The 27,130-nt window shown below is 39.7% G+C and overlaps 1 protein-coding gene across 6 annotated transcripts in view; it reads left to right on the plus strand.

Moving 5' to 3' along the window:
* mllt10 (MLLT10 histone lysine methyltransferase DOT1L cofactor) overlaps positions 1–27,130 on the plus strand; it is a 111,917-nt gene that overhangs the window by 51,161 nt on the left and 33,626 nt on the right. For 5 of the 6 annotated variants that reach the window (XM_088918383.1, XM_088918382.1, XM_088918385.1 and 2 more), the window contains 3 exons: positions 16,039–16,134; positions 17,523–17,811; positions 20,138–20,770. In XM_088918383.1, the coding sequence (XP_088774509.1) occupies positions 16,039–16,134; positions 17,523–17,811; positions 20,138–20,770 (1,018 nt within the window). The remainder of the gene's footprint in view (positions 1–16,038; positions 16,135–17,522; positions 17,812–20,137; positions 20,771–27,130) is intronic. The other variant, XM_088918384.1, reaches the window with a different exon arrangement.

The raw sequence follows: 27,130 nt of genomic DNA on the forward strand, positions 1-27,130 counted from the left end.
TCATTACAGTGGAGGGCCCATGTGTAGGGACGAAAATCAAGTGATCAGATTTAGGAAATGAAATAAGGGAGGACTGCTTCTAAACCTAAACCATGGAATTGCTTGATCCTGTGTATTGTTGCTGTATATCATCAGAGGCGTCTTGTTTGTTCATGACTACCAGCAGATTTAATAAGCAGGTGTCTTGAGTTTTAAATTTTTCATAACAGTGAAATTTTATTTTCGTGCATTTCAACAAACTAAAGCGCTGGGTGAGTAAAATTCCATCAGCTGAAATATTGAATTTGTTTATCATTTTGCGCTGCTGATGTAGATTCCAACTGAGGTAGAGAGAATGTGATTTTAGGCTCCGGTGCTTTTACAGATTGCTAACATTATTCGTTAGTTTTGATGACTAACTTGTAACTGGCTATGCACATGTCAGATGTCTGAGATTCCAGCTGTCTTTCAATGCTCATCATACCCAGTTAGCCTTTTATATTGCAGGAAGCCTGTTTTGCTATGAGCAATGCCACGTCACCCTAAATTTCTTTGCCTTTGCGGATGTTAAAACGATTATTTGAGGTGATTAAGCTACTTGCAAGCCTTGCTCGTTCTCTGGAAAGACAATTTTTTTTTCATTTCTAAGATGCACAGACAAGTTTCTTCCATTAAAGTGGATTCCCGATAACTTTGGGAAATTTGTCTGCGGTCCAGTTGAAAGGGGTTAGGATTTTTCCCGGCTTTTTGACATCTGGCCGTATCTGCTTATAGATATTCTTGTATAAGGCTGAATTATTGTTCCGGGAATTGCTTTGAATTTCAGTAGATCTGTGTCTGTCCCCAAAAGATGTAGTAGGATAAAAAAAAGTTGGTAGTAAAATTGTGGATTTGTGCTACGTCAAGACATTAGATGTTTTTTAAATGGAAAGTCGGATAATAAAATACGAAAATGCCCAAATCTCAAATTAATGTAATTAAAAGAAATTGGGAAGTACATGATTCTCCTGGAGCTTACTTTCTCTGCGTCTGAATCCTTTTGTTCCAGTCATTCTTGTCTAGTCTAGATAGAAATTTATCTTTTAAGAATAGAAATTTATAGAAAGTCTAGATAAATATTGGGGAGGTATTTAGGCTAGGAATATTTCCGAGCATGTATAAAGTTCGTATTTTAAAAACCATTCTTCCATCGCATGGAATGGTCGACACGCACAGCCCCTTTCAAAGCAATTTAAAAGTGTATTTTTCTTTTGCGATAGTGAGTCTTCAAGGATGAAACGCTATCCATATGCAAACTAGAATGAATGCATGAAAATTATAGCCAGAACCAACAAAGAATTCTCCACTCCAACGTATGATTTCTTGTATTCAAGCATTCTACTTTGGGTTAAATTGTACCAGAGCACTTTCGTTGTATTTCCATACCAAAGAAGAGAGGAGAACATGTAAAACTACAGAAAATATACCTGTTCCTAGGTTTCCGGTTCACGTTTCACTGTGCAGATGACCTTTTCAGCTTGGCTTTACTAAGGGGACTTTTTCTAGCTATCACTGGAGCAGGGGTCTTCCCAAGACAAAGGGTTCCTTGACTGCACAGCCACCAGGCTGGGCATGGAAAGCTGTCTCTGAATGAGGGGGAAGTGTTGGTCATTTAGATGTAGGTCAGATGTTCTGTGCAGTTGCTGCGTGCGGAGCTGGTGGTGGTGGGGGGGGGGATCTGTACATATTTAAACCACAAGATGTTATTCCAATCAAGTGTACACTTGATTTTTATTAACCAGTTATATGAGTTTAATTGCATACGGTACCCTGCAGTGCAGTCTTAATCAATTGGATTGTGCATTGATTTGGGGGCGATGCCCTTCGGCGTTGTACACTGCCTTTGAAAGTTAAATGCGATTCTGTGAGGAGATTACAACTAGGTCTAGACTGTGCCAGATGTTTTCTGCTGTACTTCTTCTGTATTACTTGGCAGAGGTCAGCTTCTTTGGTGTTCACTGTTGCAAGATGGCTTTTGCTTCAGTGTGCCCGTTGCCTTTTCTTTGGCAGAAGTTTGCAAAGAATGTGTTCCGTACCGCAGAACCTTCTGCTATTTAGTGATGGGAGGGATTCCTGCAGTCATGATATCAAGGTGTGTTTTTCCATCAAATTGTAGTTGTCATGGACATTTAAGTGTTTTTCACTAGTAAGGAAGTGCACTGTAAAATATACACACTTTATAAGGTGGTAGATACCCATTGACGTGATAGGCTTTGGCTGATTTTATTGATTATATTTTCTGATTACCTTGAAATCATATTGAGTATGAATGTTATTCAGGTTAAGCTCAGCGGGTGCAGACCTTCACTTACTTCCTTATGAAAGTCAGCATCAGCTGAACTCAACTTGTGGTGCGGGACCTTTTACTTACTTATTTAGCGCATTATAAACTTTGAGCCAAGACTATTTGTTGTAGATCCTTTTGTTAAACAAACAAGACCGCTTGCATTCCAAGCATTTAAACAAGACTATCTGAATGGGTGACCTCAGTGCTTGCATTTCTTCTTTCAAATCTGTAGAATGAAAGACCCTATTCTAGTATTTCCTTAGGAATATTGTGGAAAGCCATGTTAAGTAACTGTTGTCATTGGTAGTCTGCGTCTATGTGTTATATCAACCAAGTGTTTTCTTTACTTATTGGAACTTCAGAAACAAGTGAACCAGAATGGGCTGTAACTACTACACTGTGGAATGTGGGAAATTTTGTGGCTCTGATTAGAAACAAGCAGTAAAAAAGCAGGTTTAAGATTGGATGAATAAAATGCAGGGGGACTAACTAGCGCAGTGTTGGCACAACTGATGGAAAGATTAAAGAATACATGAATGATTCTGGAAAAAAAAATGTGTAATGTAGTGTGTGCAGGTTTAAACAACATCTGAAGTAGTATCCCAAGGCACTTGGAAGATATATATGAACTGCTGTCTTTCCCTCTATTTCACTTTCTGTTCAAGGCCAGAAGAGTAAGGCTTTGATCAGTGAAGTGTTGCTATTTTAGGTCTGGACTATCATGCTTCTGGCCTCTAGCCAGCATGAGAAATGGCGACCAGAAAATATAGTTGTATTGCGAGTGACTGTATAAATAAAAACAATGCATTTTTCAGCGATGCACGTCATTTGCAATCCACACTCTGCCTCTTAGTTGTATGATGGTAGATGCTCAGTAATTCATAAGCCCTTTTGAGCATTTTCTAGTCACAAGCAGCAGCTAGGTTTTCTGAGTGCGAGACTATCATGCTCTTCGCATGTATGCAACAAGTTCAAGATGTGGGCCAAGACCAGGCATGTTGAGACTGCTTTGACATTGCAGTGCGATTATCACATTAGTTTGGGACAGCCCTATAACAGTAGAAAGCAGAAATTCAAAGCGAAAGATTCCGTTCAAAAAGAAAATACCTTACACCTCTTCTCTCAAGAAACAGGTTAGCAAATAACCCATAATCATCTGCCAATCAAACATGTATTGATGACAACAGAACCGTGTCCTGTGGAGTTATTCTTACAGCCTCTTCTTATTTGTTACATTTGTATATTGCCTGTTTTTAAAATAAGTATGCAGTTTGCCAAGTGTGATTTCTAAAAATCAGCTGCCATTCAAGTCAAATATCAAACTGGTCCTTTTCCGTGGTTTGTGAGGGACCCGTTCACTCGGCGTCCTCTCTGAACAGAACAGGTCCTGGCACATTTCTTTCTGAGCATCCATGTATGAGTGTTCCCCAAAAAAGCTGAGATTCATTCAGGGATTGTGTCCGTCCTGTTCAGCCTAGATGGACTTTTGTTTTTGGGATATCGATCTCTTCCATTCCTAGTGGGAATGAACGTCTTCGACTAGATACAGGAGTACCAGGTTACAAACACAGGTTTCCCCTCAGTCATGGGCAGAAATGAGTTGTTTTGTTTTGACTTTATATAGGTTTTAAACTTGCAGGGGGTTTGTAAAATCATCTCGATTCATCCATCGCATAGCTAATGATTATGTGCCTGTGCGTTCAAAGTGTTAAGGTTAGTAGACGTGGCTTGTCTTCAGATGAAAGAAGTGATATTCACTCCTGGTCCTGGAGGGCTGCAGCTCACCCCGTCTTTTTGAAGATTTTAAGTTGCCTATGAGTGGAGACCTGGATATCGAGGTAATTAAGTGGACATTTGATTCAGACGAAGCCATTAGAAGTCCAGGGTGACAAGAAAAGCACAAGACATGGCGGCCTTCCAAGACCAGCAGTAAAACAGTGATGCATCTTTTGGCAAACTCAGTACAGCCTTTCCAAGGAAAGCCAATGCTTCTGCGAATTGGGAACGAGCCAGATTTATATTGAACAAGGTTGTACTGATTTTTAGGTTAACTTCTTAGGTTACCTTTGAGGCTCGGTAAAGCCCAGGCTAGCACCTTATTTGAATGGTCAAAAATAAAACAATGGGTATTTATAAGCTGCACCAGGGAATAAATCAAGTACCCCACCCCACAAACCCCTCTTACCCCTCTGTGATTTGTATTGATTCGTACGATTGGTGTTCTGACTTTCACTCATATCTCCATGCCTTGAGCTTTTTAATTGTTAAATTGTTGTAAATAACAACCCAGGGTTCTGCCTGTAGGGGTTTTGTAGATGACTTTTACACTGGCGAAACACCTTTGATTGAGTCACATTTTTTTTTAGCTCTTGTTTGGAGTGGAGCCAGACGGATTCAGCTGAACATATTTAAAATCAGTTACGTCAGAGCAGTGCAGCTCCAAAGCTTGCTGCTGTTAATCGAGCAGCTTCAGAGAAGTCCTGTAGCATGTTGTCGCTACAGCAGGAGCGCAAGATTCTCTTTAGAGTTCATAAACCAATTTCTTCTAAGAGGTTACAAAAAAATTGAAACTGCTTAGGTCCCCAAACGTGCTTCATCTCTGAAGTCAATATTATAGACACTCATACTCAATGACATGATGTAGCTATGCTCTGGCATGGTAATGTCTGTATTACAATTTGGAAAAGCTTTGTGACATTCTGAACAAGCGTATCGAAAGTTCAGCCTTGCCTTTGGTTTTAATACAGTAATGTTGTAAAAACAAGTGGTTAAAACAATAACATTTATTGAATATAATTGTTTATATGGCAGACAGATTAATTGTGCATAAAACATATATACATGTAAACATGTATGAACGAACAGATGTCCACACTTGTGATACTACCCTGGCCAGCAAAGACTAGTAGGAAAAACCACATGCTTGTTGTGTGCACTAGGATCCAGTATAAGGTGTTTTGCTTAAAACCATTTGTACTGTAGTCGTTAAAGGACAAGCTGTTTCTGTGGACATCTATATATCACTTTTGTCATACATTTTTCCACAGTTAGGGGAAATGAAGTTATTGGACAAGACGCTGGACAGATTTTAATAGTAACTTAAAGTTCCTCTTTCTCCTTTTAGAGAAGGAGCAAAGGCCGCTGTAGTAGGGCTCAAAGCTTAAGTGATTCTTCATCACAGTCTTTGGATAAGCATCATGTCAAGGACAAAAAGGTAAGGGAGCATTGTGATCTTCCCTGCAATCTGATTTACCAAAATAAATATGCCCCTCTGCTGACATTGATAGTATAAAGGTGAATCATGATCATTTTATTTGACAGGATTGCTCTAAGAAGAGATGCCATAAAGCAGTCAATAAGCACTATGTCGTAAATGGTTAAAAATGTGGTTGCCAGTGTGGTTTCACAGGGTACTCAAATAGGCTGACACGGTAGATCTTTGTTCCACAAATGAACATAAAGCCCCCATTATGAGTTGCAATAAAAGGGTCTTTCAACATGAAAGAAGAGACAACCTGCCCGGAGGTGAAGGCTGCCACTGGGCAAGAAACCGACTCATGAAAAAGTGATTTTTTTATGTATGTAAAGTTATTAGAAATTGAGTAAAACAAAAATGAGCGTGAGTTATGTTGGGGTTTTTTTTTTCTCCACTTCGTGCAGTGAATCTTTGTAGGAGATACTGTGACTTCATAACATTCTCAATAATTGCAAAACCTTTACCTCTTGGGGGGGGGGGGGGGGAAAGACATGAAATGGTGCTTCCGTTCTTTTTAACCCCGGGACTGTCTGGAAAGCAGTCTTGGTTGCCCTGAAGAGCTCTGCTGACGGGAGCTATAGTGTTGACACCCAATTTACACCTCTGATACAGTAACAAGATTGTCTGTTGGAGAACAGCTGGCCCAAAACTGTGGAATAAAAAAACCACATAAGCCCCACTTATATTAGGACATTTTCCACCACTCTTAAAGTAAGTAAGGTATTGTATATTTTATTCCTTTTTTCACTGGATGCGAATTTAGATTTAAACAGATTTAGATTGTATTTCCCTCTGCTCTACCCATGGGGTGTGGCAAGTCTGTATTTTGTTCTCATCCAGACACGTTGGGTAACATGGATTTGATGCAGGGTGTTTATGTTCCCAGCATTGCTGAACAGAAAAACTGAAAAAGTAGAGCAACAAAGAATTTGTGAATTTTCTCGAGTTTTACCAACAAAATGACCTGGATTGAGTGGACGTTTGGTGGCAATATTATTGGTTGAATTCATTTATGTAGGAACAAAGTGTAAATGTTGTCTATATGAACTGAACCAAAAACATTACCTATAATATTGCTGTGATGTCTTGCTTGAAAAGCTTCCTTTTCTGGACAGGATTAACATCCTAGCATAATGGATGGCCCGCCCTTAATCTTAGAGTATTTTCTAAATGTCCTGTGAGGATTTAAAGAAATTGATTATGCCTCATCTCTGCCATTAGGGGCATTAAACCCCATTTTAGCTATAGTGATTCCTAACTCAAAGGACTGCGAAGTTTCTATTCTGCTTCCCTTAAGTGTGATACATCAATAAATCCATTATCCTTTTTCAGGACATTTTAATACTATTTATATTCAGCTATACTTATTTGAAACTTGAGTAGTACTGGGAGTGACAGTCTGCTGAAAATGGAAAATGAATAGAAGGTATCGTCCCATATTATATACAAGGGCAGTGTGGCATTTTTTAAGTCTACACCTGAACCTTTATTCTGGGCCTCAGTTCTGTAAATGATCAAAGTTGATCAGCTGTTATATATGTTTCAGTAGGTGGAGATTGCCATTGAGTCCTCACTTCAGCAAAAGAGTGCCGAGATATCACTTTACATTAAAGGCCAAGCTAAACCATGAGCCTATCAAAAGAAATCCAGCTTACAGTGGTGCTTGTTATGGTCTTCTTTGAACAGAGTAGCCTTAGTGGAAAAATTGCTGAATTTGTAAATCTTGAGTGTTTAATATCAAGCTCCATTTTACATTTCCTTTATGCATCTTATTGATGTTGAGTTAGTGTGTGTTATTTGGGGATTGGTCCTGGTGTGCTTTCTATAAATACATTGTTACAGCCTCTGGAATGCACAGTTACCCAGTGTTTCATTTCCCTGTCAGAAACCGCTTAGTTTTTCTTGAGATGGTTGAAATTGAGTTTGAATGTGGTACAGCATGTTTAGTGATAATCCTAATATGCAGAAGAAACCTCAAAAAGAGAGAGAGAAAACTAGCAACAGCTTGTTGTTTCTGTCTAAGAGAGGGAAAACTCCTAAGACGCTGTATGCTGATCCCGAATTAGGAGAGTAAAAGTCAGTTTTGTCTTGCAGCAGCCAGGGAAAAGAGATTAATTTCTCAGTTTTAGCCAGGGCCGCGGAGCTGAACCGAGGGTCTCCAGTGTGGAGCAGCTTTCCTCGGCAGCTCTTCAGGTGGTGGGCTGGGCAGTGGTAATATAGCACACCCACTTGTTCTCCGTCTTCCTGTGGCTTCTTTGATCTAAAAATTTCTCGTCCGGGGTGAACATTCCAGTTTTTGTAAACTAAGAGGCAAGGAATCATTTCTAGGGCAGAAATTTTAAATGGAAACATCTGTTCACGTGGTTGCTTTCCTACTTGTAAAGAATCATATAGGGTTTGCTTATTCTTATTAGTGACCGAATAAGCTCAAATTATAGCTTCCAAATTAGAGATTGCTTGCATGAAGATTATATGTTATATCCTGGTCTTCTGTTTTAACATCATTTTGTCATATTCTGCATTAAGATTGCATGTACTCTTATGTTAACCATAGTCTTTTCCTTGGACACAGAGAAAAGGCAGTTTAGTTTCTAACACAAATTGTATTCCTTCGGTTCATTGTACTACGAAAACATTCTTCTTAAGTATTAAATATCAAGAATTATATTTGTATTAGTACTATTGGTCAGCTCTTTGCATTGAAATGTGCTCCTACAGCTTTTGGGACAGAATAGATAAATTAACCACTTGTATATTATTACGCGATTAGCACATTTAAAGTATCAATAGCCAAGCATTTCAAAAGATCTTTTATTAATCAAATTTAAAAGCAGAGTTTCCTGAGTAATTCATTTTAGTTCAGGAGAGTTTAAAGAGCGGTATATATTTTCATCTTTCGGTTGGGAGGGGGTCAGCTTTTAAACCCTGCGCTAGTTTGGAGGGTCGGGGGGGGTTGTACGGTAATCCTATCCAAAACGCTGGACTCTTTAATGCAGGTGAACCTAATCAGCTAATATTGGGAGGCTGCTGACAGCGATCTCAGTCCAGCTTTCAGATGGGGGGTCTTTGTGTTTCCTTCAAGGCAGCTGAGTCATCCTGTTTTTATCTCCCTGACCCCTGGGAACTCAGGCAACAATTTTGCTCTTCCTGCCGGAGTCCCTGATCAAGACTAACCTCTGAGCATGACCGGGAGATGTTTACGACTTTTTGTATGTCTAGTATTTCAAGAGCTGATTGAGGGTTTTGCCATTCATTTTAACGCGGCATTGAAGGTTTTTTTTCTGTTACACTGTTAATTCTTTTTATATTCCCACCATGCTTATTTATTTGAAATTACAGGCAAATATTTCACTGACTCATGGCGCTCGCTGACATAAACATGAATTTCCATCTGTCAGTGTGTCATTTAATTCTGATGTCTCCTTAATGGTCTCCTCCATATAATTATGAGTTAAGAAGCCTGTACAATTAGTCTGCAGGTAAGATTTCTTGAATTGTAGGATTCCCTAGTATGTTTCACATAGTGTTTTTCTTGTTTCAAGGTATTTCTCAGTCAGGTCTATATTTAAATAATATGCGTTTATTCACATTTTTGTGTTAACGTGCTATTGTGTCTGTGTTGTGGTGCACGCTTTTAAGTGAGGTATCACTTTCGGGGCTTCAGATATATTTGTCACTGGGCGATTTGGGAATAAGTAATGCCCCAAAAAGAAAAAGTTAACATGGGGGTTGTACCTATAGAGTTTTCTTTCCTGTTACCTTGTTCACTCACATGCACGTCACGTATAGTTCTGAATATAATGTTTTATTATTTGGAGATGTAAATTTACAGCGGTCCTGATTTAAGAAGGGCCACGTAATTTAAAAAAAATCCCGATTGACTCCTTTTTTTTTAAGCTGCTTTTTGGTCAGATTAGTATTGAAAAATAACTTGGAAGTGCCTGGCTTAGGGAGATAAACATTTATATGTGCACCTTCAGTGGGAAATGTCATTTTTGCTCATATCTGTGTAGCAAGATCTTCAAAACAGGCGGGTGATATAGATGTGTATGGAAAACACCATGCTGTCAATATCCACCCAAGTATGAATTTGGATTTCACATACTGAAAAGTAGTGAGAAACAGAGTACTTGTTTAAAAAAATCAAGCATCCACACACTATGAAGGATTTCCCCGTTTTCAATTTGGCAAGTTTGCTTTATTTTTTCTTTTCGTCTGTCATGGCTGACAGCCATATGTTTCACAGGGAATTACAATCCCTAAATAAGAGTGTAAAGAGCATGACTAAACACTAATTTGCTGGCTTGTGCTGCCTTTATTTCGTTCTCATACTTTTGATATCCCAGTGGAGAAGGGAATTTTTGCTGTTGATCCAAATTGTATCAGCATATCATAGGAAGACAAAAAAAAACTTGAAATGATTACTGAATTTGCTTTGCACGTTCTCTCCGGCTCCTTAGTGGCGTTCTGTACTTTGAATGAAACATTAAGAATGAGAAAATGTGAAACGCACAGCACACCAAAACGCCTTATATTTGCAAGTTCCGAAGTTATTCTCTCTGCCTAGCTGAAGCCTGTTTTTGTCGGCGAGGAAGCAGAGTGAGAATGTAGCCTAAAAGCCTGGTTGGAGATGTGGCCATTGTGAATGTGCCAGATTTGCATCACCATAGAGTAAGGCAGCTCCCCATCCCCCCAGCTCCCTATCGCAGAGCAGAGGTCATGTGGCTCAGATGTATACGCGAGCCATTTACAAACCCTGGGGCAGGAAAAAAACAATGCTGGCAAAAAGCACAAAAAAAAGAGGGTTTGAAAATGCATTTCAGTCAGTAGGGATTTCAGATATGGATTACTAAAAAAAAGCAACATCTGTGAATGAAAGATTTTTTTTTTCCTCCTCTCAATTAACAAGTCCAATTCAAATCCACTTTCAGATTTTCTAAGTCGCAATGGCCTTCTCCTTCTTGTGCTTATAGCAGCAAATTATTATTGTGACAGGAAAGGGTTTCTCGGACGATTTAAGGCGCATTTCTCACTAGGATGCCTTGCTTGTTTAGGGAGTAATAAACTTTTTTTTATTTTTATAAAGTTAACAGGCTACATTTTCCTTATCTGCAGTCTGTACTTTGTAATTGATAACGAGGGGAGCTGTTTTTTGGCCTTCCAAAATTGCGTTTACAAAAGCGTTTTGTTTCAGTCTCCAGATAACACAACATAATTTTCTGCCAGTTATCTTGGGTCATTTGAAATGTGTATATATATATAACTATCATTTTTAATTACGTACAGTATTGACAACTGAGTCAATTGCTGGTAATTCATATTAAAGTATTATCATTACAAAAGTGTATGCCTCTTCACAAGAAATACGGTGTATAGTTCATGACTTAGTGCGCTGAAGTCAAAAAGATACTTCTGCCTCTATCTGCAATGTATTACAGTTATGTTAATGACAGTGGATGTGTCTGAACAAACCAGACTCTTATGAAGTGTTTTGTATAATTTTAGAGCCCGGTTTGATAAATATAGTTCTGGTCTTCATTGGAGTCTTTGTCCCTCTTTGGGTGGCACTTCAATAGTGCGGAGGGATTCCCTTGTAGCTTTTGGCGTTAGAAAGAGTTTGTTATTTAGAAATAAGCCCTTGGACCGCTGCCTTGAAAGAGGTCTTCCCTGAGAGATGACAGTGGGAAAGAGAGCTTTCAGAAATGGATTAAAAAACGTCACACTGATAGGCTAACAACAGCAATCTATTCATCTGTTCGAAGCCTTTACGGAGGCCTAGTTTATTGTGGCCTGCTGGGCTGAACAGTGGAGTCTGCTTTATCTTGTTTGCAGTGCAGGAAGAGTGAAGTTTGCCGTTTCATTCTCTGTGTGCTGATTAAAGTACTGAAAGCTGTTGCGAGGGAAAGGGTGCACATGATCTAGAGATTACAGGAGTGCTCTGTTTAACATTGGAGCCTTTGGCAATTGCCCTTTCAGCCTAGGGCCAGCAGTTCTTCTTTTTTTTTTACTCCCGCACAGCATTCACAAACGTTTCCCAGGCTCAAAGGAGGATGTGTTACTGTCAGTGATGAGATTCGCTCATGCTTTTGTCCGATATTGATAAAATCCAGATTTCCGGAATCTTTGGAGTTCATCCCCTCTGCAGATGGACGGTATATAAGCGCCTCCAAAGATCTGCATGCATCCAGTGGCCCTTCTCTGTTCAGTTGGAAAACTGTGTTCTTTTAATTGATTGTCTTTATCCAGTAAAACAGCTGCAATTATTGACTTTTTTTGGTCTGCCAAATAATCTGAAATTCATTCAATGCAATATATATATATAGATTCGAGCTCTGAACATTACACACCAAAATCCTCGCACCTTGGACTTGTCAGCAGAAGTGTAGGCGCTGTAGCAAACAGGCAGCTTATGTAATTTATATAGCTCAGCTATCCTTTTTTCTTGGGTGGAAGACATTCACTGTATGCGGCATTAATTTATGGAACTATGAAAGGAGCTAACGGTTGGCAGATGCATTCATTATTGCACTTTATTTTATATTGTGTGTCTAACATTTGAAACCACTTCAAATTGATATGTTCCTGTCTCGTGGATGAAATTCTAACGAAAGCATTTTTTTGTTAATGATTTAACAGATTTCTTCACATACTTATGACCAAGGTTCTTTGTAAAGGCTTAAGCTCATAAAATGCGTTTGAGAAATCGCACAAACACATGGACAGTGTTTTATTGTGGATGATATTTCAGTTCAAAACATAAAAAGGTTGTAGGAAAAAAAACACATCTTTGTTCAGAATAAATCCATTAGGAATCTTTAAACCTTTTACAATAAATCCATTAGGAATACTTAAGCCTTTTAGCAAGGCCTTAGCATGAACTCAAGAGACGGAGCTGCAAGGAAGGTTTAGTGAAACAGAACCCAACTGTCTTCTCCTCAGGAGTATTTTATTGTCCTTGGGATGTTTCTCTGACCGCTTCATTGGGGAAGAACGAATTGCAGATTCTGTCTTTTAACGATGCAGGGGCCTTAATGAAACAAACTAAGGTTGTTGTAGCTCATTGGCTAATGCATATGAGCGAACAGCAGAAACCACCTGTTCATCTGGCGCTAATTACTACAATTTGACTCGTCTTATTTGTGGAGGCCTTGGAAGGCTCTTTGTTAAGTGGTAGAGAATGCATTTGAATACCAGTTCCTGTAGAAACCTCAATCTTACATCTCTGGTTATTAGATGCGTTCAGTCTGATGTATTTTCTGGTTTTCCTAATTATGTTATTCACAATCAATAAATTAGTTTTTTTGTTTCCAACCCAGCCTTGGTAAAGGCTGTTTTACAAAGAGGTCAATCTCTCCACTCATTTCCCTTTATAAATTCTATAAATGTAGAAGAAGCCTTAAGGTTTCTATCGGCTTTGTTCTAATTTGTGAAAGGATTGTAGTTTTCATAGGCATTAAACGCATCTGGTATCTTGTGCTGTAGTTTGTGGATGCTTAACCAGTGAACTTCTGGTATTTTTGTTGTGTTCAGGATGTTGTGCAAGCAGATCCTTTCACATCTGTTGTCATTCGTGCTTTTGAAGATCCCTGTTTGTTTTGTATGTAGCAGTTAAAATAAACTGATCTGTGTACCGTTATGCACACTTTTACACTGAAGCCAGCACAAACTGTAGTAAAGCTTTGTCAGGCCTGATAGAACTGCAGTTGTTACTTCAGGTTGTGTTTATTTCGGAGTTAGTTCCTTCATAAATTTTCCCTTAGCCGGTGGATCGTTACTAGAGTGAACCACTCCTTCCAAACATGGATCTCTCTAAAACTAAGCACTCAGTCGTTATCAGGTTCACGGTCAGTGAAAAAGATAAAAGCCTACCTATATCTGTCAGCAAATGGAGTGTGTGATGGACTCTCCGTATACTCAACAGTGGCAAAGCTAAGTTCAAGTGCATCTTGAAGACAACACAAGGTTCAGGTGCCCCGCTGGCCGGCTGAGTCAGGAGATTGAGTGGTGCTTTGTTGTCGGGTTATATGAGGTAGCTGCAGAGGTTGGCAGTACCATGGAGCCATGATTCTTTCTGAAGTTCTCCACATTGGACATACCCAACTGGACCGTAATTAATGGAAAAGATCAACCATTTTGAAAAGGCTTCCTGATGAAAAGGCTGTATATAGCATAGATGGAGCTGCAAGGTAGTGTTTTCCTAACTTAAAAAAATGGGGCAAACCATTGAGCAGAAGGCTTGCAACTACCTCATGACAGTACGCTTATGCACAATCCTGGTGTTTGCACAAGATGCTATTCATGAATTACTTTGAGCAGCTGAAATGCCAAGTCCGTAGCCGACTCTGGCCTTCAGGGATTGCAGTTTGCTTTATTAAAATATGAATGCGATTCTTTTGTTTTCCAGCATTTGTGGATGATGGAAGCTTGCAGAGGTCCATAATGTTAGTTAGAGGGGCAACATGAAGAGCTGTTTTCTTTGCAGGCATAGATAATTTGAAGGGCATGTAGGCCAAGCACATTAAATGAGAAGGGCATCTATAGCTAAATATAATGCCAGGGCCTTCTGATGAGAAATAAATTGTCTTCTTTTTGCAAAGAAGAAAGATTAATGGAAATCGTAACCTTGGAAGGAATGCCTTAGAAGTCTTCTTTTCACTCATGGCAATAGGTACACATGACAAGGACATTTGTTTCATAGATGTTGTGTTGATACTTTCATGTTAAGTTTTATATTAGAAGAAGATAACAGCTGTTAATTATGACATCGATTCTAATTAAATAAAAATTGTGGACAATTTTGTGGCCACATTTGTCAGAAGGAGGATGTACGTTTTAACTATCATATTAGAGCTCTTTGAACAAGAATCAACAGTAATGGGCATATGCAGAGTATACGATATGGTGTATTTAGATTTTCAAAAGGCTTTTGAATAAGTTCACCTTGAAAGATTAATTCTCAGTTAACGGGGAGTATGCATTGAAAATGTTTGGATTGAGAACTGAATAATACACTGAAAGTGTAAAGAAAAAATAAGGAGTCAGTGCTCAGATAGCAGTGATGTAATTGGGAGTACCACAGGGATCTGTACTTGGATCACTGCTTTTCTTAATTCTTATCAACCTAGATTCTGTTATAGTTCATCAACAAAATATTTACAGATTATACCGAATAATAGATGGATTAGCGAAAGCTGTAGAAGCAGAAAACTGAAATTTAAATAGATAAAATTCAAAATTTTAGGTTTAATTTAGATAAATCCAGAGTATTACATATGCAGGTGGCAAAATTCATACAAAATAGGGGGCTTTGAGCTCGAAGCTTCTTAAGACCTGTATTGTTGATACATTTCCGTATATTAGACAGTGTGGGGAAGCAATTAAAAAGGCAGCTAAGATGTTAGGACGTGTAGTTAAAAAAGTGTGAGCAATGTTTTCAGTTAAACCAGTATTCCTAGTGATGAGTGCTGGCGTTGTGATTTATATGTGTGTCCTGCTAAGCAAAATATGCTCAGGATAAACTTTAGCTTAGGCTGTGATATAACTCTTTGTAGAGTTTTACTAGTTTTAAAATCTGCTACATTTTCATCTCCTTTTTTTAAGTAGAGGGTAGAGGAGTTTACTGCCAAATGAACATGTACATTGGAATTGTTATTCACACTGTACTCTTTGGATATACACAGTACACCAGGCCACACAGTACAAAAGACAACTCCACACAATGTAAGCAGTAAATGACAAAATAATGAATCATAATAATGTGGAGAAAAAATAAATATGTAGAAGTGAAAAAAATATGGCAGACCATGCAAAAAGTGCACAGTGCAGATGTACCTTGAGTCTGAGGCACTGCAGTTAGCTGTTGAGGATGTGTGTACAGCAGCATGGTAGAAGCTGTTCTTAATTCTAGTGGTCCGTGCTTTAATAGTGTGGTACCGCTTGCCAGAGTGCAGGGGGAGAACAGTCTGTGGCCGGGATGGTTGGGATCCTGAATGATGGATTGGGCTTTATTGTGACAGTGGATGGTGTGAATCTTACCAATTGATGGTAAATCACATCCTATAATCCACTGTGCCGTTGCCACAACCCTTTGTAGTGTATGTTGTTTAAGTTATTCTAATCTAGTAGTATGAGTGCTAAAAAATAAAGTGATCTTAAAAGAAGGTAAGTACAGCTTTCTGGAAGTTCTTTCTGGAATAACTTGTATTTCTGGAATACAAGTCATGAATTCCTCCTGTTCTTGCCTTTTTATTGACACCCAAAGGTGAAATATTTTACTTGATTGTAAAAGCTGACAAAAAATGATCGGATACTGGAGAAGTAGAAGCATAGTTTTGATTTCAGTGGAAGACTTAGGATTTCATAAGTAGATCTTGCATCTTCCTCTGTAGGCACCCCAGAGCAGCAGTAACCATGTGAATTCATTACTGCTCGTTCTTGCATTGGGTGCTAGTTTGAAATAACTGCTTTCTTTTTGCAGAAACATAAAGAGAGGGACAAACATAAACCAAAGCACAAAAAGACAATAGAACCTTCACCTGTACTTGTTCCAACTTTGACTGTAACAACAGAGAAGGTAAGGGGTGTGTTTCATGTATACCCTGTACTTTAAAAGTGCGGTCTGGGAATGATGAAATTTGTGAATTTAGCAAAAGGTCATTTGAAGCGCTTGGCGGACGAGGAAAACACTGTGATGGCGAGGCTCGCTGGGAGAGCTGTTTCCATTAAGCGAATTTAGAACGACAAGATTCTTCCCAGAAAAATCAAGCATGAAAGCTTTGGAGTGTCTCTGAGAACACAGTGACATTGTTTCTACACTAGGAAATATGGGAAGTCAAATTACTGCGAATAAGCAACTTGAACGCTTTTGGAGAGGGCATCCCAGAGACGTTTGAGCTCTAAGAATTTTTAATCCTGGAAACAGATATAAGGTCAGATCCATGATTATCAATCATAAAAATAAATGAAACCTTAAGAGGTAAAAACAACGTAATAGCTTTGTGTCTAAAGCCTGAAAAATTGTACTTTAACATTGACAGTAAATATAAGTAAATAGTCTGTAAATTGATGTAAGGTTAGTAGCAATTGAAAGGTGGCTATTTGGCACATCTAGCTGAGTACGTTTGCAAGGAAATATCAGTACAATGTACTTTATACCTAGTGAGGGGAAAACTAGGGCCTCCTTTTTCTGTAGCTGTGTTTTACTAAGTAAACTTTTCAATAGAAGGGGATTTTGTAAAACGATAATCTTTGTGAGAATGATAAGCAGTTTTCAAACGGTGTCGTTGAAACAAGTTGGTTTCAACAACAAATCTTACACCAGGCCACTGTTAAAACCCTTTTCATTTAGAAAAAAATTTCAGTAGTTAGGCTATATACACTTATCACTTATATTTGTTGCTAAACTCATCATGATGGCTGTGATTTCTTCATTAGAAAATCTCATCTTAAATTAGAAAGTTTGGATAAAAAAACTCAAATCTAAAAAGTCTTGGTTTTGTTTCTAAGCGCAGCAGCGTAATTTACCATTTCATTTTCCTGCACGAGACAAACTGCATTTTCATTAAATACTAGGATTTGATCGTTACACTTTGGGAAGCTGAGCTAGGGGAACCGAGTAATAAATTTGAAGTCAAGAAAAAAAAATCTTCCACTTCTGAGCTCTAATTTCAAAAGAAATCCACGCTTTAGAATAGATGTGTTGGTTTGCATATCCCAGATGTTGGTGAAGGATTCAATGATTAATCACTCTGTTCTTTTAAGTGTTTTTTTTTTAAATCGCATATTTTCGCGCACCTTGCTTGGCTTGTGGAAGCGATGGAGAAAATGTCGGTGTGCTGGAGCAGCAGTGCCCATTGTGGCGCGCCGGGTCTGTGTTGTAACACCTGGGCGGCTCTGTTCCTGCGGTCTAACTGCTGTTCTTGTCTGCCCCCTCTCTCCCTTCCCCCCCCCCCGAAACCTCAGACTTACACCAGCAGCAGCGGCAGCAGCGGCGGCGGAGGCTCCGTGCCAAACTCCCTGAAGAGGCTGGACGACACCGCGGCTCGGTTCACAAACGCCAACTTCCAGGAAGTCCCGGCCCACGCCGTGGGCGGCAAAGATGGCGGCGCCACGGAGGGCAAGGGGTCGGAGGGCAAAGGGAAAAGGACGGCCGGCCACAGCTCGGGCCAGAGGGGGCGGAAGGCTGCCAGCGGCAAGCTCCCCATCAGCGTGACGGTCACCGCGGCAACCTCCACCAGCCCCTTTCAGCAAGGTAAGCGCCTGTGGGGCAACCCAGCATGCACCACATCGTGTGTGGCCACTTAGTAACACAATCAGATAATCATTTATAGAGGCATTTCATTTGGAAAGAACAGCATTTCATGTGCATTCTTTTGCTGCCTTGTGGCATATTTATAGACAGCTGTTATGTGTTGGTGGACCAGTAGGTGGCACTCTTCCCCCTGAACTCCATTGCCCCATTATATTTCTACTTTGTATGATTGCCCCTAGCCCCAGAGACATTGTGCCACCCTTTGGATGAGCTGTTGAAGTGCTGATTTGCAGTAAAGTAATGCAGCTGGTGTAAAATACCTGCTGTGGATCCTGGTGGGTGCTGTATTTCAGATGTGAATAAAGTGGGCCCATTCTCTGTGTAAAGTGCTTTGGAATCCTATGGGGTAAAAAGTGCTATACAAATGCAGAAAATTGTTTTTGTCTGTTCTCGGTGTAGTACCATGCTACATGGTTTCTTTCTTTGCTTTGCTTTGGGCAGTTTTAGACATGCAAATTGTTGCATCTCTATTGCATAAGAGTGAAACATTCCTGCTGCTTTGCGTTTCACTTTTATAAAACGATTTTTGTACGACGCTCTGGGTTTTACTCAGTTTCTGGAGATGAAAATCAAGGTATCTTTACAGATGGGAGTTAGGTTGTTTAATATGAAGGGGCTGGATATATTCCAAGTGCTGTAACTCAGACTTGTGGCTAAAGATAGGTTGAACTGAGCCTCTGCTGTAATGTTACCTTCTACCCTGTTTTCAGAGAAAGGAATGCTTTGACCTACTAACTGGGAGACAGGTTTATATATCTAGTTTTGAAGGCAAAAACGTACTTGGAGAATTTTTCAACCTGCAATATCGGTATGTTTTGGGTGCTGAGAAAGTTTAGGGGAGAAAGAACAAGGTATGAGGTTTTTTTTAGGTTTTTCAGTCGGTTATTGCTTATTATTGCAAAACCAGGATAGCGTCTCAGCTGTAAATCAGGTTTTTCAAGAGTTTAAAAGGTGTGTCTTTCTGACTGGTTTGCATGAGCAGCTCATATACTCCCTCAGTTCTATGAAGTCCCCCTGACTGCTACTCCTGTTTCATTACACGAAGAAACGGAGAGATACATTTGCTACTAGTTTTTGACTAGTCAGGTATCATTTGATCTTTCTGGGTGTAGTATTTTTGCTCTGAAGGATGTCACTGTACTTTTTTCCCAATCTGGATATATACTCCTGATGTGGATTGCTTGAGGAAAGAGTGTGTAAGTGCTGCAAAAGCATTTACAAAATGTTTTGGGGGGCTAATATTGTCTTTTTGTGATTACTTTTGTTATCTTGAGTGTAGAAGGAGCTCAGAACGATACTGAAGAATGTAGAAGGGTTGAGTGGCAAGCATTTCTCCAGCAATTAGAACAGGGTGATTTGAGAAAACTGCTTGGGTAAAGGGCAGGATAATTAAAAGGAAGATGGAACCCACATAGTCTTTCAGTAACCCAGTAGTCCTCTTTGTATGAACCAAATTACTTGTTTTTTTTTGTAGTGTCAGGATAGAATTCCAGAGTAAACGAGACTATTAATCCAGTAGCACAAACACTAAGTCACTTTTCATTAGTGTATAGGTTAATCAAAGTAGTGTAGCAATCTCTTAAGGTATTTAGACTTCCAAAGTGGTTTGTTTTGTTCAGGAACCCACTGTAAAGAACAATGAATCACATTGTAGTTTACTAAACAATTGAGAATTTAACAGCCACACCCAAGTGAATAACAAAGCAGGTAAGTTTTCTCATTCATATGTAAACTTTCAGTTTGCATAATTGACTTGGGTTTGGATTACATGGGGATTGAAGTCAGTTGCTGAATAGCGCATACCACAAAAGCAATAATACAGCTGTTGCTCTTTAATGCCATCTGTATGAAACAACTACTTTTCATTTAATATCACTTGTTGATCTCAAGGCATTATTTATGATCTTTCTGTCTTAATTATCTTTAAACACCTCATGTTTTTGTAATTTGAGATAAGTAATGTAAATTGTGTCTAAAATAAATCCTTATGTATACTGGTTGAGGTACCTAGTATGTTGTGACACCACTTTAATGTAGTATGACTTATAATAACCATAATACTATAGTTTTATAAATGTGGCACATAGTTTTGTTCAGTGCCACCGTATTAAAATCATTAATTTATTCTTTTTGCCGTGTCTTGAGTGCTGCATTCTTTTTAGTTATGGCATTAAATAGCAGAAGAGGAACTTGCTACTCTTTTTTACAATTCTGTCAAGATTCTGGATGTGAAAGTTGGTTGCACATGCTTTTGTCCATTTAACAGGCAGCCTTCTGGGGACTCCGAGCAGCGGCAAAAGCGCTTCGGCCAGCGCAGTGCAGTCTCCCCAGGAATTTCCGAGCTTCGCAGAATCCGATCTGCGGAATGACAGCTACGCTCATTCCCAGCAGCCGTCGTTCACGAGGGCTCTGTCTAAAGGAGAGCCTGCCGGTCAGGAAGGGGGTTTAAACGCTTTCAGCTCTCTAATGGCCCTCCCGTCTGTGTCCTCTGGGGCTGCGCAGGCTAAAAGCTACGAGAACTCTCAGGGAGACTTAAGTGGCCCAGCTGGCCTCGCCCCAGCGGGGTATAAACGCCCCCAGCCTTCCCTGGGAGCGGTGGAGGAGGACGACGCCGTGAAGGGGAAGAAGCGCCGAGGGAACTGGAGGAACAAGTATGGGCCGGGGAGGTCCCGCGGGAACAAGGCCCAGGAGGCCATCTGCCACCTGCCTGCGTCCTCGGCCTCGCCTGCCTCCTCCGTGGCTTCGGGAGCTGGCAGCGTCACTGGTACAGGCGCTGGTGGCGGCGGCGGCGGCAGCAGCGCCAACACGACCAACGGCACCAGCACCCAGAAATCGCCCACTCTCCTCAGGAATGGAAGTTTACAAAACCTGAGCGTCAGCTCCTCCCCTGCCGGTCCAGGTAAGCGCGGCTGCTTCTCCCTCTTCCCTGCCTTTCCTTTACCTTCAGCTTCACTTGTCTTCATGTTCAGTGTCTCACTTTGCCTCCCATCTGCAAAGTAGAGCAGGAAAAGCCGATCAGTTCTGGATGTTGGGTCCCGTTGGGCTGTGCCAGGATTTTAAACAAACCTCTGTGCATTTAAAACGCAAAGAATATGAATATACTATACAATCAACGATATAATCATTTTATTTAGATGGTTCGGGTACGATAGAAATTTAAAATACTCACCTGTTAGTCACTAAATAGGGTTGGAAGGGGGATACGATCTGTTGAGTAAGAATATTTTCTATTGGTGAAGGTTTTTACGTACATTTACAAGTAGGTATTTTGTAGAACGAAGAGCTTTGTGTACGTTTATGCGTTGATATTTAAATGTTGAATTCTGCTGTTTTTAAATTGCATAAATTTAAGTAAAATGCCCCTTGTTACATGAGTGAAATTTCTTCTGGGTAGCTAGTGACACTTTGACATAATGGCCATGGCCTCTGTGAACGGTATGGGGCCCACTTTGATCAAAGAACAAAATGGCGGTCAGGCAGCCATTTTGGTTTGTGCTGGAGCCCTCTATAATTGCTTTGATTTGGAATGATACCGTGTCAGGAGATACCATGGTCAAACATTGAAGAACAGCAGCTGGCATTACAAAGGGCATTTTGCCCAACTGGTAATGTCCTTTTGTGAGTATGTACAGTATTGCTGCAGACTATGACCTGTACGTCTGAAGGAGGTTTTGTTGAGATGAGATCACTTGAATTGTGTAAAAAAATAAAATTGCAGTTGGGCACCCACTGGGTTTACGCAAGACCTCATTTCGCCATGTGTTAACTGACGTTTCACTAGAATGATACTTGCCAAACGTGTCAATAGACCAAACAGTCCTTGAACGGAAGCAGTTTGCTTCAAATGTTGCGTTTTGCTAAGCAGGCAATGACCAAGTGTACTGTAGGTGGGGAAATTATCACAGCAGTTTATTAGGTGCAAGTTAGATGATTGCATGAACAACTAAATTTGCTTCTAAGTCTGAATTCAATCAGTGCCATGGTTCCCAAGAGAGAGCAGTTTGAGTTGTGAGAACAAAATGGCAGTGTGGTAGCCATCTTATTTTACGCAGAAAAGCGTGCCAATTACAGGCCCTGTGTTCACAACAAAGTAAAAGAAATAAGTGGTCAAACTGCCAACTTAGTTTATGCTGGAATCCTATTTTCAGATGTCTTTCTGTTTGGTACAAGAATTCTGCTTAGAAAGTTAAGAGTTAATTGATCAATCCTGTTGATAAACATGAGCAGTTTGTGTCATAGACAATATTTCTTGTAACTTCGAAGATGGGATTCTCAAATATGCATTCCATAAAAGCTGTTTTCCTGAATGCTAATGTGCATATGTTGATGAACACGCAGTTAAATGTTTCATATGCAGTTGTAGAAAAGAAAAGCAAAATATTGAATTGCAGTTCAGCTGAAAAAAATGAATGAACTTGGAGACTAGGAATTACCACATACTTTTCTTCACACTCAGACTTGATACATGTTCTGTCCAGCCTAAGCAAAATAATCATGGTTGTTTTAATTAACAAGTGAACTTTAGTAACCTGAGTGCGAACCAGTCACAATGTTTTTAAATATAATCAACAAATGTGATCTGTTGCAAACCCTTTGAGAAATGTGTCTGGATAGTGTTTAACTCTCTTCCTTCAATTCTTCAATTTTGCTCCTGCAGGAGATGCTTACAGTACTGAGGAGGAAAATAAGTACAGTGGGAGGTGTAATTGTTACCTTGGTGTTTGGCTTGCTACTTAGCTAGTTTTCTCCTGACCTTCCATCGACTTGTATTGAAGTACTGTAAACCTTGCAAGCTGACTTGATTTGCATTTCAGTGCAGAGGGAGTGTAATTTGAGCTGTCTATCAATAGACCCAGACAGATTGCCTTTAAACCTGAGGATTTTTTATCAGACACAAACGAAAGGAGAAAATCAAAACCCACTAGTAAACATGAGCCTTCTTTCTTGTCCAGCTGAGTGGCTATGGAAAGTAAGTACAGCCTTTTCAAGATTAGTCACACAATCCTGTAGTGTGCACATTTTTCTATGCAAATTCAAATGTACTCATCAAACATTTATTTAGTTGGCTCTGTTATAGTATGCAGCCCCCCCCCCCCGAAAGAACAAAATTAATCAAGCAGCTCAAATGAGGTCAATTTGTTGGTTTGTACTTAACGTCACATACAATTGTGTTTTTACTGTCTTATAAAATTGCAAGATCAAACTGTGGGATGTGTTCTAAACACTCCAGCCAAACCTGATTTGCGGATTGCGCTGGATACAAAAACGTTAAAGGTACAGTACATGCAAATGGAAGTTTTGAGGAAAAAGCTGAAGATTTTCAGAGACACTGCAGTCCACCCAGTGAAGCAGGAATCAGGCGAGCAGGAGGTGGGTTAAGGAATAATCGAAATCTGAAGGGAGGAAGGAACAGTGTGATGAAGATAGTAAGATAGTAAGTGAGAATTAGGGTCTTAAACTGCATCCAAGCAGCCAGCCAGCGGAGGGTGCGAAGTGGTACTGTGGATCTAGCAAGGCTGAGACAGAGGCTTGTTGGACTTGTTGTGACAGCACGCATAAGGAAGTGTGACTCTCTTAAAATTAAACAAACGACTGTTCTTTTATCATGTCAAATAACGTTTAAAAACGACATAATTTTAGCCACGCCAACTGAGGATTATTTAAAATCTTATTTAAAATTATTTAAAATCTTTGTTCAAGAATTTTTTAACAAAGTGCCTAATTCTGTTAAAATGGGTGTCTGACACTATGAATGACCTGTGTGTTTGCCAAATGAAGGAGCAGACAGGATCAGGAGTTGAAAAGATGGGAACAGGGATCAGGAAAGGAGAGGAGCCTCCTGAAGGTAAAGGAGATGATGATGTTTACCTTGAGATGCTTTGAGACAACAGAGGCATTCATATTCATATTCACATGCTGGAGTGTAAATTTAAAGTTGAGCAAAACAATTCATACATCATCTGCATTAATATTCGGGTTGAATTTCATAAGAGCTCCAAAAGCGTGTTTATGTTGGGAAAAATTGGAGGGGCCCAAGGACAGAACCTTGAAGAACTCCTTTACCATGACTCCCAAAGGCCCCTGAAACCTGCTTTGGTTACAAACTTATTGTAATAAGTTATAATAAGTAATGAGTTATAATAGCCAAGGTTAATGAATGATGGCTCTTGGGATTTTTGGATCAGAGTTGTTCATTTCAGGATATGACTGCAGAAGAAGGTCTAATAGGTGCTTGCTAGTGTAACTGAGGAACGTGCAGTTTTGCATACTTTTTTCCAATGAGCCTTTTCTGCTTTTCCCCACTTCATAGCAAAGTACTTTAATGGTATATGTTACTAGTTTTCATAGTCGTGCCTTTCAATAGGTAATTTAATCTGCAAAGTAAGTAACTATATGAAAAGACATCCAAAGTTTAAGAAAAGGATATCAGTTGACCCTTTCTCCTCCTTCACTGTTGTGGGCAAAAATACATGCGGGCTGTAGTGTTTATACTCAAGTGGGCGATGAGAAAACCCCTGACCCCTGCTGGCCTTACAGGTGTATTACGTCCTTTTCTTTGGGGGGGAGGCGGGTCCTTGTTTTTCTGAGAATTATCATATATATGTAACTGTAGCAAGCTCAGGCTAATCAGCATTCCTGGGACTTAACATGATGCAGTGTCTAAGACGTTAAAGCTCTCTGTGACATTCTCCATTTTCTGCTGTGTGGTTTTTTAATTCTGCCCAGCACAGCTGTATTTTCTTTAGTCTGTGGCGATGTCAGCTTGTTTTGGAATTTCTGATCTCTTCAAAGCTGACATAACTGCTTATTTGTTTATGGTTTTATTATTGTTGTCTATGGTAAGACCCGACAAATCGCTATTAAATAACCCAGCTGCACTTTGTAGTTGAATGTGAATCCAGAAGTGTACAACCTTGGTGGTGGCTGGGAGTACTGAACCTGCCTTGAGAGTTCAGCACTTGTTAACACAGAAGAGGGTTTGGTTCATTCACTTATCTACAGCCCGTTGCTAGGCAACCCCATCAGCATACAGTACTGTGGCGTTCCTCTGTGAAACATACATTCAGCTGTGCATGCCTGACTTCTTTTGTAGGCAGTTGTAGAGAAAACACGGTGAATTGCGACAAAGTCGGTGGTCTCTTTTGTTTTATCTGCTGCCGGGGCTGATTCTAATGTTGAATTTTTATTTTTTTTTCAAATGTATTTTGTTTGAGCAGTCTTGAACTTGTTGATGTCCCTCGCCGACTGTAAATATTTAGCTTTGGTTAATGCTCTGTAATAATGGACTGTACAGACCATTTATCTTGACATCTCAGAATGTGCCTGTCGCTTTTTGATGAATTACGATTTTATCAGCATCTCAGAGAGGCAATTATTAAAAGCAAACATCTATCTCATAGATATGGAGTAAGAGCTCTAGGGTGCAATGGTTTTAAAAATTTGTTTTGGGTCATAAAGCAATATTTGTTTTATTCAGGGAATGTGTGTTGAGAGCACTGGCTGGTCTTAACCTCAGACCCTCCTAGCAGGTATGGCTGCATTGCCAATACTGATTCTCTGCTAGGAAAGCAGAGAGAGCTGTGCTTTAAGTAAACAGAATTAAGGCTGTCTTTTTAGAATATTTATCACCTACTCTGCCCTGCTTTGCAGTTTTACTACATGGTAATAACTTAAAATATGTTTACAAAGCCATTTTTTTCACACTAATACGTTTTGACTTGGGAAAAAAGAGAGTTTCACATCTCCTCTGCCACTTTCAGCTTCTGATCCGGAAAGCCCACTTCATTTGTCATAGCAGCGTCGCTGCCCAGAGGAAACAGAACTTTAAACTAAGTTAAACTAAACAAAACGGTGTTTGAAACCAACAAAGTTGTGGGGAGGTTTGTCAAGGGGGAGGTCCTGTGAGCTGGTGTGTCCACACCGCTTGGTAAAGAGGATTTGGATAATACTAAGTTTCATTGCCTGAGGAGGGTGGGGGTGAATCTTCTGTTTGCTCTCATCTGGAATGTAAAGAGGGTTTTCATTTATTTTACGCAACAGTTCTTTTGTAAAGTTGACTCTCGGCGAGATCAAGCCTTCTCTGATATTTATGACCCCATCCAAACAGGTGTATGTCATATGTATTGCATGTATATAGAAAGAGGTTAATTTCTATGACTGAAATTAACACTTTTTGTTTTTGGTAAAGTGGTAAAATCAAATTCTCAAAATGCCATTAGCAGTTACAGTTTTTCAGTGAGCAGTTTTCAACTTGGAATATTTCAAATCAATATCTTCTCCCTCTGTAAGTTATCTTAAGGCCCCTTTAAAGGTTAGCAGTGATCGATGTCTATTTGTTGGACCATCCACTGTTTTAGTTTTACGGCTCTAAATACAAAGGAACTGTTAAAGTAATCTCTTCGAGAGCACCTGGGTTTTTCTATTATTAAATATAATCAGAAATTACTCTGACCCTGACCGGCGTCCTCAGTAGTGAATCCAAGCCTGATGACCCAAAGTGGTAGCAGCAGCCATTAATTGCTTCTTCTCAGCAAACACGTTTACCTGGAAAACCCGTCTCAGGTAGTTTACTTGTGTCCCATGGTGAAGATTTCTTCACCTGCGCAAACTCTGGAAAAGCAAAAGAAGTGACAAAGACAGTGCTTCTTCCTCAGCAGGCATCTTCTCCTGTTCTTATTATTTTTCCCCATTTTCGCCATTCCTCCCTCACCAGAACAAGCCTTTCCCCATCTCTTTCTCTCCTCCCGGAAAGAGTTCTTTGCTTGTTTCTCAAGGCTGGAGATGAACAACAAATGAAAGGAACACGCGCAGCGTTTTCTCTGTAGTGAGTTCTCAACCTTTTAATCGTGAAGCAGTGCGATTCATTTCGCCTTCTGGGATCGTGTTCTTCTGTTATACAGGTTTTTAAAATTGTTTCCCTTATTTTGAAAGTGGAGTTCAAATCAAGTATATAATTTTGATACCCTTTAATTATTTCAAGTCTTCTTAATATGCAGTCCTGAGTGACTGCAGGCTACAGGTCTCTTCAGGAAGAGTCCAGTACTTGCTCTAATGCGTCTAATACTTTCTCAATGCGTCATATAGAAAATCTGTGGACAAATATTATATCGGGTATATAGCATAATGTCTATGTGCTTTGTATACTCTTTGAAAAACAATTAGTTCATGTTCAAGTTTATTGTCATTATACTCATATACAGGTATATGGTATAATGAAATGCTATTTAGCTAGCTCTCAGACGATAAGTAGTACAAAAAA

This window comes from Atractosteus spatula, chromosome 6, assembly GCF_055471065.1.
Source record: "Atractosteus spatula isolate fAtrSpa1 chromosome 6, fAtrSpa1.hap1, whole genome shotgun sequence".
Lineage (NCBI taxonomy): Eukaryota > Metazoa > Chordata > Actinopteri > Semionotiformes > Lepisosteidae > Atractosteus > Atractosteus spatula.